Genomic DNA, 23824 nt, shown 5'->3' with positions numbered 1-23824 from the left:
AATCAAATCGGTTCTGGTGCTGGGGCAGCCTCCTGTAACACTATCCTGAGGGGATGACTCTTCCTGGATTGGGGGCAGACAGCGGAGAGGCCAGGGGTCTTCAGGTGCGGCCCCTGCGTGTATCTATGTTGACATTTCAAAGTGGTTTTCACTCAGAGGAAGGTGGAGCTTAGCAAAGAATTGTGCAGATCAAGGAGCAGCAGAAATGGGGGCTTCCCCCTGCAGCAGCAGCCCATGGGTCAGAAGTGGGGCTGGCATCAGGGCAAGCCAGTGCATCCCAGGGTGGAAGGACTAAATGAGTGGCCACAGAACGGGGATCACTGGAGCAGGAGGTGGCCTCCCCCACGCGCCTTCATGCCTGGCTGAAATCTAATCCTCATTCTTGGGCCCTCATGTCACGGCCCAGGCCTGCCTTCCCAGCAGCCTGATGCAGTCAAGCTGTTCCCACTCTTCTCTCTTCCTCCAGAGGAAGGACCTTTGCCGATGAAGTCATGGGAATAAAAGTTCCCTCTGCTCCGAAAACAGTGGGACTGTGAAGTCAGCTTGTTGTGTGGCCTCCCGAGGCCCAGGCGGGCAGCCGTGGCTGTTTACTGGGCCTTGCAAGTCCACGACATCATCTAATTTGCAAATCATGTGATTATCCCCATTGCACAGATGAGGAAACTGAGGCTCAGATCTTGGGACTGGCCCAAGATCATGGAACCATCAAATGAAACCACATCCAGGTCTGGCCCCTACAACTTGAGGTCCGTTGCTCTGGAGAACCCACAGATTTAGTTCAATTCAGTGAGCATTTGTGCAGTTCCCGCAACGTGCCGGCACCAGGCCGAGCCCTCAGAATACACTGTGGCCTGCTGCATGGATGTGTGGGCAGTCTCGGGTCTCACGGGGGACAGTTCTTTCTCACTTCTGCCCAGAGGGTCTCTTGAGTTTTCTGCTAATTGTCTACATGGTTTTAATAGATTAATTAAAATAATCATCTTTAGCTCACCTCTCCATTGAATACAATGCCATTTTGGAAAGAATCACATTCTTTTTTTTTTTTTTTTTTTTTTTTTTTTTTTTTTTTTTTGAGACGGAGTCTCGCTGTGTCACCCAGGCTGGAGTGCAGTGGCCCGATCTCGGCTCACTGCAAGCTCCGCCTCCCGGGTTTACACCAAGGAATCACATTCTTAAATGTGACTGTGATCAAAATCACCTTGGCATCTGACAGAGTCATGATGGCTCCTGGGGTCTGTTCCAAAGAGGACACTTCCCCCATGGAGATTCCTCACTCTCAGTGACAGCCACACACCTGGCTGCCCTGCCACGTACCTGGTGCTGCAGAGCCTGGGAGAAGCAGCCACACTTCAGACCAAGCAGCTGGCACCACACCGGGCACTGGGGATGGATAGTATAGACATCTTTTCTGTGTATGTGGCTGTGCCCTCTCTCCTTAAGCCACTGGCACATTCTCCAGCCATACACGTGCTTTCAACTGGATCAACTGATGGCCCAACCAACTGGAGTAGTGGCCTGTATCTGTCTGTTTTCTTTCTATAAAGGAAAACTTGAGGCTGGGTAATTTATAAAGAAAAGAGGTTTATTTGGCTCACAGTTCCACAGGCTGTACAGGAAGCATGACACCAGCATCTGCTTCTGGCGAGGCCTCAGGAAGCTTCCCCTCATGGTGGCAGGGGAAGGGGAGCAGGTGTGTCACACAGAGAGGGAGCAAGGGAGAGCAGGGGAGGTGTCGGCTCTTTAACGATCAGCTCTGCGGGAGCACACCACCATTACTGCACCACGCCACGCCTGAGGGGTCCTCCCACCAGGCCCAGCTCCAACACCAGCGATCAGACTCTACATGACATTCGGAGGGGACAGATCTCCAAGCTATGTCACGGTCTACCTGACTACGGAAAACTGTCAGGTGACCAGTCCATTTAATTACAGTCACATGAGGGTGTCAATGGCCTGATTCCAGGAACCACTGTCCCTGCCTGAATAGAGAAGATGCTGGATAATAAAAGGGGCCTATCTGGCAGGTGTTGGGAAACTCAAGTCCAATGGAAGTGGCTGGAAGCATGCCTAGGCCCTGGCTTACCTGGGGACCCGAGGGAGCTGAGATAGAGTTGGTGGTGCTGGGCCTGGCTGAGGGCCCTGTGTGCCCACTGAAGGCTGAGGGGCCTTAGTTTACCCAGCATCTTCTGTGGCCAAGACAACACACAGCTACCTGGAGGACATGAGCACACGGGGCTGGGGAGGTGGGTTTCACTCGCACACCCCTGTGGGCTTTTGCACATGTTCCAAGACTACGCGCTCCCCTTTCTAGAAGCCCCTATTAGCCTCAAGCCTTCTAATGAGTCCTTGCTGTCCTGGGATTTTGATGGTGGAAGGGGGTGCCTTGGCTGCCCTATGACTGTTGCTTGGTGAGTGCATTAATGTCCCTTCCTGCAAAGCTCTCAAGTGGGTGACGTGTGCCAGACATTCTGGCTGCCATCCTGGTGCCCTGGCCACCTTCTCCACCTGTTCTCTATCCCCAATTGGCCACTACAGCCTGTCAATGGCCTCTCTTCCTTCTGGGTTCTGATTGGGTTTGACCTGTAGGAGGCACTAGTGGGAGACAGGGGGCAGGCTGGACAGAGAGGGTAGATGGACTCTGCCACCTCCTCCCAGCTGGGCAACAGGGGTGCTGGCTGCATTCCCCCGCCAAGGCCCTCTCTCAGCAGCTCCCTGGAGTCTGTGTCTGCCCTTTCCCTTCCCCCAAGACAGAGGGGGTTGCGCTCCCCGCTGCTGCTGTCCTGGGACGCCTCTCCAGCCTCTGGGCTCCCTTCACTCTCCCCACAGCATGGGGAGAGGCCGTCGTGAAACTCTCCTTAGCCTCTCACCTCAATACCCAGCAGGCGCCCCTTTCCTCCTGGTGCCATGGCCCCCTGAATCAGGAGCCCAGCTGATCGGCACCTCAAAGCTGGGAGCCAGGACCTGGAGAGGCCCACGCCCTCCACCCGTGGAGCGCTCATATTCCTGCAGGGTGTGCAGGGGTGGAGAGCAGGTCTTGCTCTGGCATGCCGCCCTTGTGGCTACTTTGTGATCAAAGTCAGCCTATTTTGACATTTCATGTCTTCAGTTGTATTTTTATTTATTTTAAAATATTTCTGCAGAAATGGTTTACATGGAGGCTTTGTTTTTAAACAGCCCTTTGGCTGACCTCCTTCCATCACTGTCTAGAAAACATTTCAGATTTCCACGTGGAAACAGAGCCCAGGGCCCCAGAAACCCTCACCCGTGCTTTATCCAATCCACCTGCCACCAAAGGTCTCCTCAGCTCTGGGCTCTTGTTCCTTTGGAAGCACCCAGTGGCCCCACTCTCTCTGGCCCTCCAGGGTCAGCTCACTTCTCCCACACCTTGTAATCCCAGCACTTTTGGAGGCTGAGGCGGGCGGATCACCTGAGGTCAGGAGTTCAACACCAGCCCAGTCAACATGGTGAAACCCTGTTTCTACTAAAAATACAAAAATTAGCCAGGCGTGGTGATGGGTGCCTGGAATCCCAGCTACTAGAGAGGCTGAGGCAGGAGAATCGCTTGAACCCAGGAGGTGGAGGTTGCAGTGAGATTGCACTCCAGTCTGGGTAACAAGAGGAAAAAAAAAAAAAAAAAAAAAAAAAAATGCTATGAGAGGCAGGTCTGGGAGCAAAGCAGATCCCTACCTATGGAAGCTCAAGAGACCCAGGGGTTCCTGTCCTTAGAACCCAAGGATGTCAGAGGCCCCTCTCGTCCCTAGGGGCAGGGGCTCTTCAAGGAGGAATCCATGGGCTGCTCCTGGAGAGGAAGCCTGGATCCAGTGGGAGACGGGAGCTGCTCAAGGCCTCTGCGGGGCAACACCAGGGCCTGTGCCTGGCCAGGCCTGACTCCTGACTTCTAGCCCCATGTCCTGGGGCAAAGCCTGTGACAGTAAGGACATGCCACTGGGCACCCAGGGAGTGTCCTTCATTGTCTCCTTAGCTCCAAAGGTGGGTGCCTCATTCAGGATGAGGGAGAAGTCACTTAGCCTGAGCCAGCCGGAGTCAGGCTGCGTGCTGCCAGGGGCCCATCAGATGCTACCCCTCACCCTCAGGAGGGTGCCACCAGTGCACCCAAGAATCATCCCCTGGTGGGAAATTCCATTCTGATGCAGAGCCTTTGTTCTGACACAAAGAGATGCAGCAGTCACTTCTGAGAGCAGGCTCTCCTGCTCACCTCCCTGGGACCCTCCGGCCCGCCCCACGCCCCGCCTCCCTCCTTCCTGGTTTCTCTGTGGGCGCTGCCCGCTGGGTGCAAGAGATGGTTGGGGCCTCCTTTGTCCACAGAAGCAGAAACAGCACCGACATGCAAAGGCTGAGTGGGGACCCAAAGCCCACACAGTCAGCCCCATGGGTGGCGGATGCGGAGCTTGAAGCCCAGAGAGGGGAGGTGGCCTGCCATGGTTACACTGCTGTGAGCGACGCAGAAGCAGGCCCACGAGGCCCTGGTGCTGACCCCATCTCTGGGGCCTGCCTTCCCCAGCAGCCTCAGCTTTCTGGGACACTCCGTGTTCACCCTACATTCATGCAACTGCTCCAAAAGGCCCTGCAGGGCAGTAGTGGAGCTCACAAGCTCTGGGAATGCTGGCCCAGCCCCCGGCTCCTCTCTCTGAGGTCTCGGTAACCCCAGGGGCAGCAGAGCTTCCTGACCCTGTTATGCTGGTGTCCGGCACTCAGGCCCTTATCACTGCTCAGCTCAGACTTTAGTGTGGTGGCCACAGAGACCAAGACTGTGTACTCCGAGCCATGCTGTCTGATCACCCCTGGTGGCCCAAGCCCGGAAGGAATGGTAGCTCCAAGTGAAGAACTAAGCGAAAATGAAAGGGGGCCGTTCCACAGGGTGATGAGGGGCTGCTGGGGGGCCCTTTCCGGGGAGCCCAGCCCTGGCTTAGTGCTCCTGGGTGGAGCTGAAGGGCTGGGTCCACTTGGAGACATCCAGGAAGACGGTGGAGGCCCCGTGGTAGAGCCAGAGCCGGGGCAGGGCGCCGTGGCGGGTCCAGGTGTCCCGAACCGTATCATAGGCCTCCATCTCCACATGGTAGTCACCCTCCATGCCCTGCCAGCGGCCGCCCGTCACGTACAGTGCATCGCCCAGTGGCACCAGCGCGCCGTTCTCATGCAGGCTGTGCTGGGACTGCACCTGTACACGGTCAGCGGGTTAATGTCCCATGGTGGGAGCCGGAGAGCAGTGCTGAGGGTGCCCTCAGCAGGGTTGGGGGAGTGGCAGAGAGGACGGCCAGCCACCTGGCCCAGATCCCCTCCACGGCACGAGCACAGGGTCCCTAGGCAGCCCACCCCAGCCCCTCCAGCCTCCTCAGACTCTTCTTTTGGTGGGGAGGCCCCGTCCCTCTCTGGCCCTCAGCGCTCGGGAGGACAATTCCGCCCCCTGCAGTCAGGGGGGCCCTGAGGCCTGAGCCCAAAGCTGCCTCCCAGGGAGGTCTGGGCTGACTCGAGGCCTCACTGAGGCTTCGCTGTCTCACAGGAGACACCCAGGAAGAGCCTAGCCCACCGTGGGCCCCCTCGCCTCACCCCTGCACCCCTGCTCAGTCTGTGGCCTTGGGAGTGGCCCCGGGAGGGATTGTGGGGTGAGGGCAGTGACGTTCCAGAGGCTGGAGAGAGGTGTGGCTTCAGGAAGAACCTGGGCGGGTGGGAAGCAGGAGGCCCGTCTGTGGTCTCCAGATGAAGACAGGGAAGAGATGAGGACCCAGGCCCGGAGAGGGTAAGGCAGAGTCCTGCTGTGCTGGGACCTGAGGCTGGGACAATGGCCTGGGCTGGAGGAAGGCCTGGCTGTGGCCCGGCTGAGAGGGCCCAGGCTGACACGCTGGCCTGGCAGAGCCCACCCTGCACCTGTCTCACCACTGTAATGGGGGCCCTGGGTCAGCTGAGCAGTGACGCCAGGGGACAGCTGTGGGCAGCAGGATTGCAGAGGTCCAGCTGTCACCAGGCCAGGAGCCTGCGGGGTGGCTGCAGGAGAGAGTGCCCCCTTCTCAGACTGCAGGGACTGGGAGTCTTGGGGCAGGTGGGCAGGCCCAGGGCATCTGGCTTGGTGCCAAGACCCACCCCCAACCTCCTGGGCACTGTCCCCTCCACCAGGGAGGCCGCCCAGAGGTCCACCTCCCGCCCCTTCCTCAGGGACTGATGGTCAAAGAGCAGGCCATGGTGGGATGGTGCTGAGGACAATAGGAAGGCCCCGGGGCTGGCGGCTCTCACCTCCCCTCAGCTCAGGAACCCCCTCTCTGACTTGGCCACCCTGAGGCAGAGGACGCCCTCCCTCCTGGTCCCTATAGCACCCTCCGTCTGAACCTGGTTTTTCTCCCTGAGAAGGAGGACAGGCCACTCCTCTGTAGGAAGCTGGGTGTGCAGGGACAGAGCACCAGTGGCCGGCAACCCCAAACCACGTTCTCCCACTGTCACTGTCTCCCCTATCCTCAAGGGGGCTCAGGCCAGGGCACTATTGTCGCCTTGTAGCCTGGGGGGAATCTCAACCTGCACCACCCCCTTTGTTGTGGGCCCTCTGTGGGCACTCCATCCTGTGCTGTCCCCTTCGCAGTGGGCCCTCTGTGGCACCCCATCCCTCACTTCCCAGGCTGGCTCTCTGATGTCAGGAGTCCCAGGCAGGGGCTCACATGTGGGGGGAGGGGGTGGCCCACCTTCTGCCACAGGTTGGCCCCAGGGTCGTACACGTAGACCTTCTTGGTGTTGTCCCCGATGAGGTAGAGCTCCCCGTGCAGTGCGGCGCAGCGCGGCGAGGACAGGTACTTGGGCAGGAAGGGTGAGGCGATCACACTCCACGCATCTGCGGGGGGCACAGGCACCGGCCACCATCACCAGGGTTGCCAGTGCGGGCACTGGCACTGGCACTGTCCCCCACTCTGAGGGACCCCAGACTCAGTGCCTCTCTGAACCTCAGTGAACTTGTCTGTGAAATGGGAGTAGGTTCCTGTGGTGCAGCTGGGAGGGACCCACACCTGCCTCTCACCCAGCCTTGATATCCCCCCTGGGGACAGTGACCCCTCACAAGGCTGCAGCATAGGTGAGGGGCCTGTGAAGAGTACAGGGATCCCTCAGGTCTCTCCCTGTTGGGGGTGCTTTGGCCTGGCTGCCACCCCACCCACCCCACCTGACTGGCTGGGGCCCCTCCCTGCCCAGCCCCCAACCCCGGGCCTGGTACCCAGGTGGGCCTTGCATGGACCCCGGGCCCAGCCAGTCTCTTGAGGGTCCTCACATCCACGCCTCAGAATGGAGCCCGCCACCATCTACACTGTCCCCACACCCACACTGCAAAACAGGGTCCGCCACCATCTACACTGTCCCCACACCCACACTGCGAAACAGGGTCCGCCACCATCTACACTGTCCCCACACCCACACTGCGAAACAGGGTCCGCCACCATCTACACTGTCCCCACACCCACACTGCGAAACAGGGTCCGCCACCATCTACACTGTCCCCACACCCACACTGCGAAACAGGGTCCGCCACCATCTACACTGTCCCCACACCCACACTGCGAAACAGGGTCCGCCACCATCTACACTGTCCCCACACCCACACTGCGAAACAGGGTCCGCCACCATCTACACTGTCCAGAGGGTGAAACAGGACTGGAGACCAGGGCCAGGGGTGGACGGCTCAGAGTTCAGGGAGGCTGAGCTGGGCCTCCAACTCTGGCACAGAGTCCAGAACCCAAGATGGTCCTCAGGGCCTTGGAGGTTGGGGGTCACCACTCCTGGTCCGTGAGGCCCTTTTGGGTAGAACCGTCAGGCAGCTGCCAGGTGCTGGGCTCAGTGCCCAGACCCAGCCCACTGCTGCCCTAAGGCCTGAGCAGGACAGATGTGCAGCTCGCCTCTGCGCTGGGACTCTGCGGAGGTGACGCAGTGGGTCCCCGACCCCTTGGGCCCTTGCCTTCCTCCGCGTCCCCTCCTCTTTGTGAGAGGCTGCGGCCACCAGCTCTCTCCACCCCAGGCCCTGTCTATCCTCAGGAGCCCCCATCCTCGCCATCACTGCCAGCAGACTGTCACCTGTCAGAGGGGCCTGTGGTCCTGTCCTCGGTCCCTGAGCCCCGCCCACCTGTGACAGGGTTGTAGCACTGCAGGGCCAGGGCGTTGTACTTGCAGGCGCTGGAGCCCACCAGGTAAAGCCGGCCCCGGCAGCCGGCGGCCGAGAAGTTGCTGACGTATTTGAGGGCTGGGCTGATGGGCGTCCAGCTGTCTGTGTAGGGGTCGTAGCTCTCCACCTCCACCACATCCAGGGTGGTGCCTGCGGGGTGAGGGCGGGGGCAGGTCAGGGCTGGGGAGGAGAGGGGAGGCCTGGAAACGCAGGGGCTGGGGCTTTGTAAAGCAGCAGGGACCACCGTGGTGGGAAGCGGGGTGGGCTCCCCATTTCGCAGATAGAGAAGCTGAGGCTCTGAGAGGCGCCGGCACCTCCCAAGGCCACCCCGCCAGGAAGTGGTGTAGGGGATGGACACTCGGGCCTAGAAATGCCCCACTCTGGGGCCGATGTTGCGGAACGGGGTGGCAGGGAGCAGTCAGGCTGCCCTCCCCCAGGCCCCTCATGTGCCAGGAGTCATTTCCTGGAGTGCTCTGAACTGGAATGGAGGATGCCAGCCCTGGGAGGGCAGGTTGCGAGACCCTGGAGCTGTAGGCAGCTCCCTCCCAGTCCCAGATACAGTCTGGGTGTGACAGTGATGAGGACGCCTCCTGGGGAGAGCAGGCCTTGGCCTGGGCCTCTGTGAGCACCTGGGGACCTCACAAGCCCTGGGCGCTTTCTGCTGTCTGGTTGGGGACACGGTAGCCACTGAGAGAAAGGGGACAGCTGGGACAGGTGGGGCATTAGAAGTGGCCTTAAGACCAGTTCATCACCTACAGAGCTTTTGGGCCACATGTGTTTTTTCTTTTCTTTTTCTTTTTTTTTGAAACAGGGTCTTGCCCTGTCACTGAGGCTGAAGTACAGTGGTGCGATAACAGCTCATTGCAGCCTCGACCTCTCAGACTCAGCCATCCTTCTACCTTGGCTGACACGTGACACCATGACTGCCTTTTTTTTTTTTTTTTTTTTTTGAGATGGAGTCTCACCCTGTCACCCAGGCTGGAGTGTAATGGCTCGATCTCAGCTCACTGCAACCTCTGCCTCCCAGATTCAAACAATTCTCCTGCATCAGCCTCCCGAGTAGCTGGGATTACACGTCCAGCTAATTTTTATTACACGTCCAGCTAATTTCACCATGTTGGCCAGGCTGGTCTCGAACTCCTGACCTTGTGATCCGCCTGCCTCGGCCTCCCAAAGTGCTGAGATTACAGGCGTGAGCCACCGCACCCGGCCTGGCTATATATTTTTTTTTTTTTTATGGGCTGGGGGCAGTGGCTCCCTCTTGTAATCCCAGCACTTTGGGAGGCTGAGGTGGGTGGACCACTTGAGCCCAGGAGTCTGAGACCAGCCTGGTCAATATGGTGAAACCCCGTCGCTACAGAAAATACAAAATTTAGCTGGGCATGATGGCACGCACCTGTGGTCCCACCTACTCAGGAGGCTGAGGTGGGAAGATTGCTCGAACCTGGAAGATGGAGGTTGCAGAGAGCTGAGATCACTCCACTGCATTTCAGCCTGGGTGACAGAGCAAGACTGTCTCATAAATAAATAAATAAAAAATAAATAATTTGCCGGGCGCGGTGGCTCAAGCCTGTAATCCCAGCACTTTGGGAGGCCGAGACGGGCGGATCACGAGGTCAGGAGATTGAGACCATCCTGGCTAACACAGTGAAACCCCGTCTCTACTAAAAAATACAAAAACATAGCCGGGCGAGGTGGCGGGCGCCTGTAGTCCCAGCTACTCGGGAGGCTGAGGCAGGAGAATGGCGTGAACCCGGGAGGCGGAGCTTGCAGTGAGCTGAGATCCGGCCCCTGCACTCCAGCCTGGGCGACAGCGCGAGACTCCGTCTCAAAAAAAAAAAAAAATAAAAAATAAATAATTTTAAAAAGGGAGACAGGGTCTCTCTATGTTGCCCAGGCTTGTCTCAAACTCCTGGGTAACATAGAGAGACCCTGTCCTTCTCCAAGCAGTCCTCCTGCCTTGGCCCCGCCAAGTGCTGATATTACAGGAGTGAGCCACCACACCTGGCCACATTTTGTTTTTCGATGTTCCTTTAATCGGTGAAGGCAGGCCGGGCGCGGTGGCTCACGCCTGTAATCCCAGCGCTTTGGGAGGCCGAGGCGGGCGGATCACAAGGTCAGGAGATCGAGACCACGGTGAAACCCCGTCTCTACTAAAAATACAAAAAATTAGCCGGGCGCGGTTGTGGGCGCCTGTAGTCCCAGCTACTCGGGAGGCTGAGGCAGGAGAATGGCGTGAACCCGGGAGGCGGAGCTTGCAGTGAGCCGAGATCGCGCCACTGCACTCCAGCCTGGGCGACAGAGCGAGACTCCGTCTCAAAAAAAAAAAAAAAAATCGGTGAAGGCTCCTGGGTGACTCCCTGCTGTAGCTGCAGGTGCTGGCGGGTGGGTGTGGCTGTCCCCACTGGCCCTTCCTGCAGGAAGCCCTCCTGGGGCCTGAGTCACCATCTTGCTGTTTCTGTCCCAGCACAGCAGAGGCACTGGGAGCTGGCCAGGGAGGACACCCGGGCTGTGGGTCTCGATGGCCCACCTGGTCAGGAGCCCTGGCCTATGGCTTGCCCACCCCACCAGACAGCGAGCCCTGAGGGTGGCACTGGGAGCAGCATGTCTGTGGTCTCTGAGGCCAGCATGGGGCTCTCTGTTGCTATTGCTGCAGGGAAGAGGGGCTAGAACCAGGCCCCAGGGAGGAATGGAGAGGAAGGCCTCACCGCCGATCGCGTAGATCTCCCCATTGAGTGCCGCGCTGGCATGGTTGGTGCGGGCCTTCAGCATGGGCGCCACGGGCTTCCAGGCGGCCTCCTTCAGTGGGAAACACCAGGCCTGGGTGGTTGACCAGGTGTCTGTCTTGGTGCCCCGAGAGCCACCTGCCGGGAGAAGTTCTGTCTACATGGGTACCACCAGCCTGGGGTGCCAGGCCAATGGGGTCTGGGTACCAATGTCCAGGGGCCTCCTCCCATGCCAGGCCATGATCTCCAGTGTGGTGAGCCAGGGGTGGGACCAGCGTAGCACAGTCGAGCTGTGTGACTGCACAGGTCCCTCTATCCCCCATAAACAGGGATGACAAGATCAGTGGTTTCAAGCCCCCATCAGCGGAAGCTTGTCCCCTCCCAAATCTTACAAGGAACCCCAATTTCTTTTTTTCTTTTTTTCTGAGATGGAGTCTCGCTCTGTCACCCAGGCTGGAGGGAATCCCAATTTCGAAGATAGGAAAGAACAAAGTGACCCCTGCATCACATGACTCCTTCTGGGGACCAAGACGGACATCTGGTCAACCACCCAGGCCTGGGGCTTCTCACCGAAGGAGGCCACCTGGAACCTCGTGGCGTCCACAGCAGCCACGCCAGCGTGGCACTTAGCGGGGAGGTCTGGAGCTTCCCCTGAAGGAGCTGTGCGATGCAGGGGTGGGCCCGCGCCAGCCTGTGTACAGGAGCAGCTCCCGGCTCCCACGAGTGACCATGGATTTTAAATGTCCTTGTTTTCACATGCATGGAAAGGCCTCGACAAGCCTTGACTAACCATCAGAGACCCCACTCAGCGCGGGGAGTTGCACTGAGCCCGGTGCTTGGCTGGGCAGGGCATCCCTGGAAGGGTCCCTGAGCTGCCTACCTGTGACATAGATGTTGTTGTTCAGGGCCGCCAGGGAGAAACCCCACTTGTGGTAGTCGGGGAAGTCTGGAAGCGCCATCCACCTCTCTGGCAGAAGGAGAGAGGCAGAAGGGTCAGGCTGCCAGGCTCCCTGCTGGGGCGGTCCCCACTACCCCTTCCCAGGTGCCTTTCCGTGCACCAGGTGCAGAAATGCCTCTCTCACTGGTGGGGAAAGGGAAGGGCAGGGTGACACTGGTGCAGGGGCCCAGGGGGTCCTGGGTGCTCTGGCTTAATGCGTCCCTCCACCCCCTCCACAGAGCCTGGCACTCAGAGTGGACACAGGATAGCCCCCTGGAGAAGCAGGAAGGCTTTGGAGGCCGGGGTCTCACCTTGACCCTGCAGTTGACCCCACTGACCCCAAATGGACCATTCAGCCCCTGGGGCTGGCCTGTCGGTTAGTTGTGGTGTGGGTTAAGTGGCCTGATCTGTGGGTGTCACTAGTGTGTGATAACACCAACAGCATGCCTTCCTCCCTCCCTCCCTTCCTTCCTTGCACCCTCCCTGCCCTCCAGGCAGCCAGGCACATACAGGGGATCAGGCACAGGCCTTGCAGCAGGCAGAGCGGGTCCAAATCCCAGCTGTCGTGCCCCAGCTGTGTGTCCTTGGGCAAAGCCCAGCCTCAGTTTCCTTGCTGTAGGGTGGGACTGACCCCTGTCTCCCAGGAGCTATGGGGACCCTCATGGGACTGCTCACTGATGGCGGCTGTTAGGATGATTGCTGCTCGGGTTGTGGGGTGGGGCAGAGCGATATGCCCAAGTCAGGCCTGCCTCTCAGAGCTACAAGAGGTAAACTGAGGCAAGAGATGCGAAAATGCTTTGGAAAATCAAGACAATAACTGTGGAAATGGTAAAGTCCTATAAATGGACATATTTTGGGTGTTTGTGGAAGAGCCCCAGGCCTTCGGGACGTCCCCTGGGAAGACTCTGTTTACTGTTTATGACCATTTTTGGGAGATGTGGAATTCCAGGCCTCCCTGGGAGCACAGCCTGGCACTGTGGGCAGGGACCATGTCCCCGTGACTCATGGCTCTGTCACCCCAGGGAGGGGGTTGCCCAGCCATCAACAGGCCCTTCCTGCCAGCACCCCGCCTCCCGGCCGGGTCTGAGACAGCTGCTCCCTCCTGACGCCAGCCCCAGACCCCTCTCATCAGCCCCTGACCCGAACAGCTGGCCTCGGGCTTCCTGGAGTCTGCCAGCCTCTGACGCCAAGGAGATGGATGGCGACCTGCCTGGTGGCCCCATGACACCAGCCAGCCTGCATCAGCCCTTCCCAGAGCACCTCCTGGGGCCAGTGCAGGGGCCTCCAGAACTGCTGCGGGGCCCTCATGCCTCCTTTCCCACCAAATGGCAGACCTGGCCTCAGTGCCCACTTCAGGGCTTCCTACAACTGTGTGAGGAAACAGCAGGAGCCCATTTCACAGATGAGGAAGCTGAGGCTCAGAGAGGTGAGGTCACCTGTTTGAGGGCTGGGATTACAACCCCGTTTGGGCTGACCCAGAAGCTGAGCTCTCACTCCTCCAGCTGCCTGCACCCCTTTACTCCCCACCCCGCTCTCCCCTTGGGGTCTCGATTCCCCCGGCAGGTGCACTGAGCCGGGGGCATGGGGAGGAGGCAGCGGCCAGGCCGCCCACTCCACAGAGTGCAGTCTTGGCCGTGGAGCCCTGTACACCAGTCCCAGAGCCTAAAAGGGACCAGAGTCCTGGGCTCTGGTTGCAGAGAAAGGAAACAGCAGTGCCCCCCAGCTTTCCTCCTCACTGGGGTGTCACAGGCTCCTCTGCAGCCCCCAGGTGAGGCCCACCCAGGCATGCCCCTCACAGTGGCCTCACACAGCTCCTGGTCCTCTGCGAGCCTCAGTCGCTCCACCTGCAAGGTGGACACAGCGGCTCTCGCCAGACCGAGGGATGGCAGGTGGGCCCAGACGCGGGAGGGGTACTTACTGGCCTTGCTGTTGTAGAAGGCAAAGTTTCCAAGGCGGGGAGTGGGCTCCTCACCTGCCTCATCCTCCTCCAGCGCCCGCCCGCCCACCACCACCAGGACCTCCTCCAGCTTCTGCCGGAGGGCGAGTGGTGCCTGTGGGGTGGGAGGCCAGGGTCAGGGCAACGGCAAAGTCTCCCCATGCCCTGAGCCCCCGTATGCCCTGGGCAGGCCTCGGCATGTGTGTGCATGTGTGCATGCGTGTTGCTGGAGATGGTGTGTGCCCGAGTGCACAAGCTGCTGGCTCCTTGCACCACGTGCCTTTCAGGGGCATTCCTGAACCACCTTGAGAACCAGCCCCATAGCAGGTATGCAGCGCCATGCGTGAGCTTCTCCCCATCCCCGCTCCCTGGGTGGCCTCCAGCAGGCGGCACAAGGGTGTCCCAGCTCAGTGGGAATCGCTGGCTGTCTTAGGAATGGCCGGTAAGCAGTCGCTGCTTAGGGCTCCCAGAACCCCAGGCTCCCCAACAGCCACCCGCCCTGGCCCCCATATGGAACCCCCAGATCTCCCACTGCCAGGAGTTAGAATACTAGGTGACTGCCTACTGGCAAGGCTCTGAAGCCAGCTCCAGAAGGAGGCCAGGTGCTCTGTGACTGGCTGGAATCCAGTGGGGACAGGGGTTAGGGGTTAGCCCACTACTCACTCCACCCTTGGCCTGAGGACCATCAGCCTGAGCCACTCTTTGTCCTCGGATTTGGCTCTAAAGGAGTGCCCTGGAGCAAGGCACCTAAACAGGGTGTCTGGCAGCTGACCGCGCAGCCACTCCCAGACCTGTCACTCCATCATGACCTGCCGTGCCTGCCAGGCCCACTGCCAGCACAAACAGGAAGTAGCACCCCATAAAAGCTCCGGTGGACTGCCAGGCCTGTCTGTGCCTCCTTGCCTGTGCATAAGCTGCACCACCTTCCTGGATGGTTTTCCCCTCTTTTTCTCCCTGTGAGCTCCTATCCCTCCTCTAAGGCCCAGCTCACATGCTGCCTCCTCCAGAAAGCACTCCCTGACTGCCAGCCCCTCCCAGAATGCATCCTGGGCATATATTTGGCCCTTCCACACTGCCTGTTTCCAGGCTTGTCCCACTGAGCTGCAGGCTCCTTCAGGACAGGGTCAGATCTTACCACTTCTACATTCCCCTGCCCCTTGCACCCAGGGTATGACACGCACACAGGCACGATCTGCACTTGAGGGGTGAATGGTGATGTCCTTATAGGGAACTGGCCCAAAACAAGGAGCATTGCAAGGTCAGTGTACCTTGGAATGTTCACTCCTTACTCTGTCCTGATTCAGGTGGGGTTTCTGGGGCTCTCCTCCCTGCTTCCCAGGAATGGGGGCCTCCCAGCTGCTCACTCACCCCATCATGGCCCTGGGACAGGGCTGCCCGGCATGCCTCTGACTCCTGGATCAGGGGCTCTGTGGCCAGCAGTTGTTGCACGCAGGGCCTGGGCACGGCGTCCAGGTGCACTAGGCTGAGCAGCTCAGGCAGGTGGGAGGCTCGGGCCTGTGGGTCATGGCGCACCCAGCGCAGCAGGGCCTCAAGTCGGCTTTGCTCTGGCTGCACCTGCAGCAGGTCACTGGCCAGACAAGTGACCAGCCGGTCTCGAGGAAGCTGCAGGAACTCGTCCTCACGTGCCACAGCCTCAAAATTCTCTCGCAGGAAGGCCCAGGCCTTGGCAGCCACGCCCAGCAGCCCTTGCTGCTCCCCAAACTCACAGATGCCCAGGCAGTTGGCAGCATCCAGTTGCTGCTGCAGGTAGCGGCCGCAGACCTTCTGCACCGAGGGGAAGTGCAGGCGCGCAGCCGTGCGTGTCAGTGCCTCCACGTTGCCCTGGGTGATGGTCAGCCGGCCTGTGTACACGAAGTCCACCAGTTGCCCCACCACAGCTGGCTCCACGTCCCGCAGCTCCACGCGCGCAGAGAAGCTCTCGGCAAAGTCACCCGCAAACATGGCATGGAAGTAGGGGCTGCTGAGTGCCAGGAGGCCACGGTGGCATGGCAGCTCCCGGCCGCCCACCAGCAGTGTGACATCGGCCAGCTTGGGCTGAGAGCGCAGCCGCTGCAGGCCCTCCAGCATGTCCTGGGCATGCGAGGGCAGGTGGAAATCCAGGTCATCCACGTTCCGTACCATGATGCTGTGCCCACGGGACCCTCAGCAGCCCACCCACTCAAGGGAAGAAGTGCGTGGAGCCGCCCGAGCTCCTAGGAGAGAAGACAGCAGGGTCAGCCAAGTGGGGATGGTCTCATCCTCCTGAGTGACTCATCCAGTCTGCCCATCAGCCCTTTCCATCCCTTGATAAACACAGGATGAGCATCGACCATGTGTCAATCACTTCACTCTCCATCTGCCTCAAGCCACCCCCAGAACCCTGTAAGGTAGGGCAGGAGTCATTCCTGTTTTCAGTGAGGAAATTGAGGTTCGGAGGGGTGGGAGACCTACCCATGGCCAGGCATTCGGGGCAGAACAGGGCTGGCAAGAGAACCCATGCCCTGGGTCTCGTCCACAACCCTGGGCTACACTGAGCCCACCCCCAGGGGCCCCGGAGGCACCCAAACTCCCAGAGGTGTCCTCTGTCCCAGATCCCACACTGCTGGGGAGGCCATTTGGGGGCTGCAGCAGCTCCTGCTCCCGTGGTGCTCCCAGGCACCAGGCCACGTGCCAAACATGCAGAGAAGCTGTGCATTCACCACTCAGCCCCACAACAGTCCTGGAGGGTGGGTGTAATCATTGCTCCTTTTACAGCTGGGGAGACTGAGGCACAGAACCTTTCAGTCACTTGCCCAAGATCACACATCTAGGAAGTGGTGAAGCTGGAATTTGAACTCAGAGCTAGGCTTGGGGGCCCAGGCTCTGAACCCTGCATTCCACGTGGCCTGCTGGAGGTTGCTAAACAGAAACGGCCAGCCAAAGGCAGCGTTCTGGAGGGTTTCGCATCACCACTCTCCTATGGTTGAAGTCAGCAAGGCTGCTTACAGGCTCATGTAATTATACGCATGTGGTTTATGTCCTTCTGGTATTGCACCCTAAGACAACCGTCCCTAGGAGAGATCAAGTCTGTGCACAAGCCTTTGACCCGGGTCACCCCAGGGCCAAAGGCTGCACAGCGGAGGGGCCGTTCGCCCGCTAGGGGGCGCCTCGCGGAGCCATCCCGGGCAAGAGAGGCGGCCGCGCGTCCACAGGTACAAAATGCGTGGGAACGCCAGCAGCACGGAAATGACAAAGCTCAGCTGGAGAACCAGGAGGCCAAGAGTCTGGCCGCGCAGTCACGGTGCAGGTGCAGGCAGTGGGAGCTAGGGCTCCCCGACTTCCCGACCCGGATGCCACCTCTTGACCCCAGAGCGGGGAAGCACCTGGGAGCCCACAGGGCCTCACAGACCAACCCGGGCTCGCGCACAGGGCAGCTCAGGCGGCCGGCGGCCCCACGCCCCAGCATCCCGGCCAGTACTCGAAATACCCAACCAACATTGCAGGCATGGGGGTCCTGCCTGGCCCCTCCCCAGGAGGCCCTGGCCCCCATGAAGGCGGTTCTGCCCTTCCTGGGCAGCTGAGAGATGAGCTGGGGCCTGAGTAGGCGATGGGGCTGTCCCTGGGCCACCGCCTGCAGGCGTCACATTCCCGTCATTGTTGTGCTCCCTTGGGCCAGCTGCTGCTGGGGCGATGGGCCGGCAGGCGTAAGCGCCCCCACTTTCCCTGGGGGCCTCAGGGGTGCCTGCTGACACTTGTCACCCTGCAGTCCCTGCATGGATCAGGGGCTTCCTGAGGGTCTCAGAGCCTCACCCCAGTGCCTGCCCAGGCCTGGAGTGAGGAAGCTGAGTGGGCAGGACAATAAAAAGCCTGAGCCCACCAAGGCTGGCGACTGTGGCCGAGTGGCCCTGGCTGCCATCCGAGGGGTGGCCCAGCCTCCCCCTCCCACCTCTCCAGCTGGAACAGAGGGAATCCTGTCTCCTGAGCCCCCACCCTGAGGAGCCTGGCTTGGCCGCTGGCAGGGGCCAGGGGGCGTCTCCGAAGCACTCGGCTGTGATCCCGGCCTCCAGGGCCTAACCCATCCTCCCCGCTGCCCCCTGCTGGGTCCCCCTGCCCTCTCTGCTGTCCCCTGCCCCAGAGCCCCCTGGATCCTACCTCTCACTCGGCCTGGACCTTGAAGCTGAGAACAGAGACCCCAGAGCAGGACTGCCTAGCCGGCAGCCCGGGGACACGGAGGCCTGCAGGGCGGGGCAGGGCGAGGCTGGTGGCCCCGGGGGAGGTATTTTTAGCCTCTGTCTGGAGGGTGGCGGGAGGGTCAGGTGGTGAGGGCTGGGCTGGTGGGGGAAGGAGCGAGATGCCGGCTCCTCGGTGACTGTCAGCTCAGAAAGCCCATCGAGGCCTTCCAGGGACTCGCGGCCTAGGACAGACATCAGGAAGGGCTCCAGGGCAAGCACAGGTGAAAGCTGTGGCGGTGGGGCTGGCTGGTGGGGGCAGGGGTGCAGCTTCCCCACCTGTTTCCTCATCTACAAGGTGGGGACAGTGGAGCCTGTCGTGGGGGCCTGGGGTGGCAGAGAGCCTCAGCCCAGGGCCAGGACACCGACAGGTGCTGCCCTCGCTGTTGATGTCAGTGGCACCTATGTGTCCTCTTGTTCTGCTGTCACGTGGGAAAACGTGATTATCATGAATAAGCACAGCTGGTTAGCAGAGGCTTTCCAAGCTGGGAGTCCATGGCAGCGGTGAGGGAACTTTGCCCAGAGAGGGGAGGTGCCACCCTCAGGTGCCCCACCCAGCTAGCGCAGGTAGGAGAGACGCTGGGGCTCCTTGCCCTGCTACCCCACGGCCTTGGCCTCGGGGCTGCCCAGGGCGGCTAAGAAACAGGGTCATCTAAAAATACAGCAGCGGACTCTCAGCTTCCTGTCCAGCGCTTGGTTCACAGTAGTCGCAGGGGGAAGCCCTCACGCCTGGGACTGAACTGGGCTCAGAACCACAGGCCCTGACCAAGGGCAGGTGCGTTGAGTTGGGAGCCGAGGAGGCCACTGGACATTTCCCACACCAGTGGCCAGAGCAGAGCTTTGAGGCTGAGGAGCTTCAGGTGCATGGGAGAGAAGCCCTCAGCACTCAGCCCTCAGCCCTCAACCCTCAACCCATCGGCCACGTGGGTCTGACCAGTATGACCATTTCCAGGTGTGCTGCGACCTAGAGGAGCTGGGGAGTGTTGGGTCTGGCTGTGGCCTCTTGATGCTACTAGGGATTGTCCTAATGCTCTTACAGACCAGAGAGGCCCAGGTGGCCCCCAGGGAGACAGAACCCCACTCCTGCTCCTGAGACGCACACAGCCTGTGGAGGGGAAGCTCACCCACAAATTACTGCCAAGTCTGCAAGGTGCCCTGAGGGTTACCTTCCATAGGGGTTCCCTGAGTCCATGCTTCCTCTACAGCCCAGCCTGGCCCAGCCATAGCCCAGTCCAGCCCAGCCACAGCCCAGTTCAGCTCAGCCATAACCCAGTCCAGTTCAGCCACAGCCCAGCCATAGCCCAGTCCAGCCCAGTCATAGCCCAGCCATAGCCCAATTATAGCCCAGCCCAGCTCAGCCATAGCCCAGCCATAGCCCAGCCTGGCCCCCGCCCCTGCTGTTTCCCCTGCTCCTGTCCCACACTGTCCCGGGATTTTCCCCCTGGCCTTGGACATCAGCCTCACGTTGGGTGGGGGACGCTTATGGAAGACCCCAACTCTCGCTGTGCCCAGGACCACTATGGGGTGGGCGCTGGAGTGCTGGGTTTCCCCACTGTCCCCGCTGTTTGCAGGCGGAACATGCAGGGTTAATGCGGTCCCAGCTCGGGCTGGAGGAAATGAGGACAGGGGATTCTGATGACAGGCTGCTGTCACGGGGAGCTGGCTCTGCTCGGGGAACAGCACTGCTTGCCAAGTGTGGAGGCCTCACAGCAGCCGTCGTGGGGCTCGGAGTCCCAGCACCTCAGATGACAGGTCAGTTTGGGAAACTCAACACCGGGGGCGCAAAACAGATCCTCATCAACAGATTGCTACTGAGTGGTGCAGTTTTTAAAAATACACCACTTGTTTCTTTTTATGAGGATAAAAATAACACAAGTTCCTTTTGGAAAACAGAAAAATAAAAAGCAGAAAATGTCACCAGTAAAAGATCATTTGCCATTAACGTGCTTCCAGCTCTTTCCTATTGTCAAAATGAGCCTGCCGGTGCGTGTGGGTCAGCACCCTTTCCTCACACCTTGTTAGATTGTGGGCGTTTCTGATGGGATCAGCACTGAAAGATTTTCTGTTTTTGCCAGGTGCGGTGGCTCACGCCTATAATCCTAGCACTTTGGGAGGCTGAGGCGGGTGGATCACCTGAGGTCAGGAATTCTAGACCAGCCTGGTCAACAGAGTGAAACCCCATCTCTACTAAAAATACAAAAAGTTAGCCAGGAGTGGCGGTGCACACCTATAGTCCCAGCTACTCGGGAGACTGAGGCAGGAGAATTGCTTGAACCTGGGAGGCAGAGGTTGCAGTGAGCCGAGATCGTGCCACTGCACTCCAGCCTGGGTGACACAGCAAGAGTCTGTCTCAAAAACAAAAAAGATTTTCAATTTCATCTCAATAGGATGACATCGCACTTTGTGAAGCTGGGAGTGGTAACCTCCTCCTGTTCATGGACGTTCAGGCTGTTTTCCATTTAGGACTATTACAACGAAGGTGGCGTCACCTGTGTGACTATTCCCTCAGAATAGATTCTGAGCGTGAAATCACCAAGTTAAAATGTGTGAGGCCGGGTGCAGTGGCTCACGCCTGTAATCCCAGCACTCTGGGAGGCCAAGGCAGGCAGATCCCTTGAGGTCGGGAATTCGAGACCATCCTGGCCAACATGGTGAAACCCCGTCCCTACTAAAAATACAAAAAGATTAGCTGGGCGTGGTGGTGCATACCTGTAATCCCAGCTACTCCGGAGGCTGAGGCAGGAGAATCACTTGAACCCGGGAGGCGGAGGTTGCAGTGAGCCAAGATCGCACCACTGCACTCCAGCCTGGGTGATAGAGCAAGACTCCATCTCAAAAAATAAAATAAAATAAATAAAAAACTGTGTGAGTGAGCTCCCCTCTGCTAGGCCGGGGGCCTTCCAGCTGTGAGGATGTCCCAGGCCGGGTCCGCATGTCAGTCTGCCTGCCTCTCGGGGGCCTTACAGCCCTGCACAGCACCTCTCATCCCTCTGGGGTGATTTGGGGCCTGGGTTCCATCAGGCTGTCCTTGTTTCCCTTTCACCAGCACTCTCACCTGTCAGATGGCCGCTCCTTCCCTGCGGACTGGCTGCGGCACCACTTTCTGTGTGTTCGCTGTTGGGATTTGTTGATTCTTGGGTTAAACCACCTTGTTTGATGGCATATCGCACTGTAATGAGGACGTCTTCTATCTGCGATGGAAGCCCCTGCTGCCCTGCCGCATTAGTGATCTCACACCGCATCATCAACTGCCCCAAAATCCAATGTCCTGGAACAGCACACACGCGTCGTCTCTCCGTTTCTCCTCGGGAGCGCGTGCGTGGGGTGGCTGCACCTCAGGATGTCTCAGGAGGGTCCCACGACGTGCTCAGTCCAACTGCAGTCATCGGAAGGCTGGCCTGGGGCGGGAGGGTCTGCGGGCTGTGAGCTGGAGAACCCATTGCCCCCACGGGTCCCTCTGTAGAGCTACTCCCAACACGAGGCGGCTGCTTCCCCGAAATAAGGCGAGCAGCAGAGGTGGAGCCGTGACGCCTTTCGCAGCCCACTCAGAAGTGATGTCTGCAACTTCATCCTACTCTGGGGTACCCTGGGTGGAACGGGGCTGCATGCTGTGACCACCCGGAGGCAGGGGTTGCTGGGGGCCTTCGTGCAGGCTGGCCTCCATGGCAGGCTTCATTCATTTCTTCTTTTAAATGGCCTTCAGAGGCATTAATTCAGAGGCATTAATTTTCTTTTTTTTGAGATGGAGTCTTGCTCTATCACTAGGCTGGAGTGCAGTGGTGCGATCTCTGATCACTGCAACCTCTGCCTCCTGGGTTCAAACAATTCTCCTGCGTCAGCTTCCCGAATAGCTGGGATTACAGGCACCCACCACCACACCCAGCTAATTTTCGTATTTTTAGTAGAGGCGGGGCTTCACCATGTTGGCCAGGATGGTCCCGATCTCTTGACCTCGTGATCCAACTGCCTTGGCCTCCCAAAGTGCTGGGATTACAGGCTTGAGCCACTGTGCCCAGCCGACGTTAAATTTTTAAGTGAGTTAGGCTTTGCATTAAATCTGTGCACCAACATGCAGGGAGCCTGCCCTCTGCACACGGACCCAGCTGTGAGGGAGAAGCTGGGGTTCCTGCCCTGCCCTTGGGGAAGGTTTCTGTTTTTCCATATCTCCATCCTGCCCTCATCTATGGGCTGGGGACACAGGGCTCCCTTTCCCCTGGATGTTTTCGACTCATCGGGAAGTCCCCAGACTTTGCGCCTTTGCTTTGCATGTGGCCACCTCACTGATGTCGGCACCTCCAGGGTGCTGTGGCTGCCATCTCTGGTCCTTAGTTTTTTGTCAATTGAACAACAGATTTATAGGCACCAAACGGGCCCTACAGCTGTGAGTGTGGCATTGCAGGGGCCAGTGCCTGCCTGCTCCGGGGACACGTGCTCCCCACGGGTGAGCTGCTGGTGGGCACGGGTTCCAGCTGCCGGGCATCAGAATCGCCTGAAATGTCTTAAAACCCTAGCTTTCCAGACCCACCCCAGGCCAAGGGAATCAGAATCCCTGAGGCAGCTCCCCCAGAGGCAGGGTATTTGCAGAAGGTCATTTAGGGGTCACCCCAGGGCATCCCAGCAGCACTCCAGGGGCCCAGCCTGGATCTGAGCCACACCCCACCCCTTGCCTGGCATTCTACCCCAGGCTCTCCTGGGACCTCTGATGCGTGTGTCTGCTGCTGGCCTTGATCCAGCTCCTCAGTTGGGAAACTGAGGCCTGGAGGCCATGGAAGACTTGCCCAAGGCCACAGCGAGCTGGCAGGGACACCCGGAGCCAGGAGGGCTGACTCCCTGCCCAGTGCTCTCTCTTGAGCACCCTCAGCCGGGGAGCAACCTGAGGCCCGCTGCCCTCACCTCCAGCCTCCTCCTCTGTCAGGGCCCTCAGAACAACACTGCCAGCAAGCGGTGCGTGAGGGGACTCCAGGAGACACCGGAGCGCCCAAACCTTCTGACACCCCCAGCCAAGGGCTCTCCCTAGACCCACCTGCTGCCCCTTGCCCTCTGCCAGCCCTGGGCAGTGGCTGTACTGGGTGGAGCAGCCTCGTCGGTCTCCACTGGGCGCGTGTTGTGGCCAAGAGCCAGGGCCCCACTGACGGAGAAGCAGCGTTCAGGATGCTCCTGGCTGCTCCCAGTGCCCTGCTCATTAGAAACAACTCTGAAACACCTGTAATCCCAGCACTTTGAGAGGCTGAGGTGGGCAGATTGCTTGAGCCCAGGAGTTTAAGACCAGCCTGGGCAACATAGCAAGACCTTGTCCCTACAAAAAATACAAAAAAAAAAATTAGCTGGGCATGGTGGCTGACACCTTAGTTTCAGTCACTCGGGAGGCTGAGGTGGGAGGATTGCTTGAGGCCAGGAGGCAGGAGTTGCAATGAGCCGAGATTGCACCACTGCACTCCAGCCTGGACAACAGAGCTAGACCCTGTGAAAGAAAGAAAAGAAAAGAGAAGAGAAGAAAGAAAGAGAAAGAAAAGAAAAGGAAGGAAAGAAAGGAAAAAAAGAAAAGAAAGAAAAGGAAGAAAGAAAAAAGAGAAAGAAAGGAAAGAAAGAGAAAGAAAGAAAGAGAGAGAAGGAACTCTGAAGTGCTCACTGCATGTTGGTGAGTGTCTGAGACGATGCTGATTCCCCAGCAGAGGCCCCTCCCACGTGGGACCTCCGTCCTCCCTCACTGCAACCCCAGGAGCGTGAGCTCCATATGTGTCCCATGCTGCAGATGAGAAACCAGAGGCTCTGAGGGACCAAGGACAATGGCCCCGATATTTCCGCAGAGCTGAGACGAGACTCGGGTTTGGTACCGGGGTCTGTGAGGGCACAGGCGGCTCTCAGGGA

The 23824-nt window shown here is 59.2% G+C and overlaps 1 protein-coding gene and 1 long non-coding RNA gene across 4 annotated transcripts; one reads left to right on the top strand and one right to left on the bottom strand.

Moving 5' to 3' along the window:
• Positions 1 to 1561: 1561 nt before the first annotated feature.
• On the bottom strand, positions 1562 to 23474 carry KLHL30 (kelch like family member 30). 3 transcript variants are annotated; one of them, XM_028831286.2, is made up of 8 exons: positions 21012 to 23474; positions 15117 to 15961; positions 13731 to 13863; positions 11756 to 11842; positions 10858 to 11013; positions 8111 to 8299; positions 6690 to 6835; positions 1562 to 5179 (listed from the first exon to the last, which is right to left on the bottom strand). In XM_028831286.2, the coding sequence occupies exons 2-8, from the start codon at positions 15888 to 15890 to the stop codon at positions 4928 to 4930; spliced, it is 1737 nt and encodes a 578-aa protein (XP_028687119.1). In that variant the 5' UTR covers positions 15891 to 15961; positions 21012 to 23474; the 3' UTR covers positions 1562 to 4927. The 3 variants fall into 3 exon arrangements, with proteins under 3 accessions (XP_028687119.1, XP_001086595.1, XP_014966954.1); XM_001086595.5 differs by lacking the exon at positions 21012 to 23474 and adding an exon at positions 17880 to 18998; XM_015111468.3 differs by lacking the exons at positions 10858 to 11013; positions 21012 to 23474 and adding an exon at positions 17880 to 18998.
• On the top strand, positions 18066 to 19898 carry LOC144333538 (uncharacterized). Its single transcript, XR_013402258.1, has 2 exons — positions 18066 to 18180; positions 18996 to 19898. It is a non-coding gene; the product is annotated as an uncharacterized LOC144333538 (long non-coding RNA).
• Positions 23475 to 23824: the final 350 nt, after the last annotated feature.

Source organism: Macaca mulatta, chromosome 12, assembly GCF_049350105.2.
Source record: "Macaca mulatta isolate MMU2019108-1 chromosome 12, T2T-MMU8v2.0, whole genome shotgun sequence".
Lineage (NCBI taxonomy): Eukaryota > Metazoa > Chordata > Mammalia > Primates > Cercopithecidae > Macaca > Macaca mulatta.
This window is presented reverse-complemented; position numbering and strand designations above follow the sequence as displayed.

What these genes read in the sequence shown, in the direction of transcription:
- KLHL30 (XM_028831286.2), bottom strand. Translation starts at nt 15,890, where the DNA reads ATGGTACGGAACGTGGATGACCTGGATTTCCACCTGCCCTCGCATGCC. An exon ending in CTTCTACAACAGCAAGGCCA is followed by an intron (nt 11,843 to 13,730) that starts GTAAGTACCCCT and finishes TCCTTCTGCCAG; the next exon opens with AGAGGTGGATGGCGCTTCCA. An exon ending in GGAGATCTACGCGATCGGCG is followed by an intron (nt 8,300 to 10,857) that starts GTGAGGCCTTCC and finishes CTCACCCCGCAG; the next exon opens with GCACCACCCTGGATGTGGTG.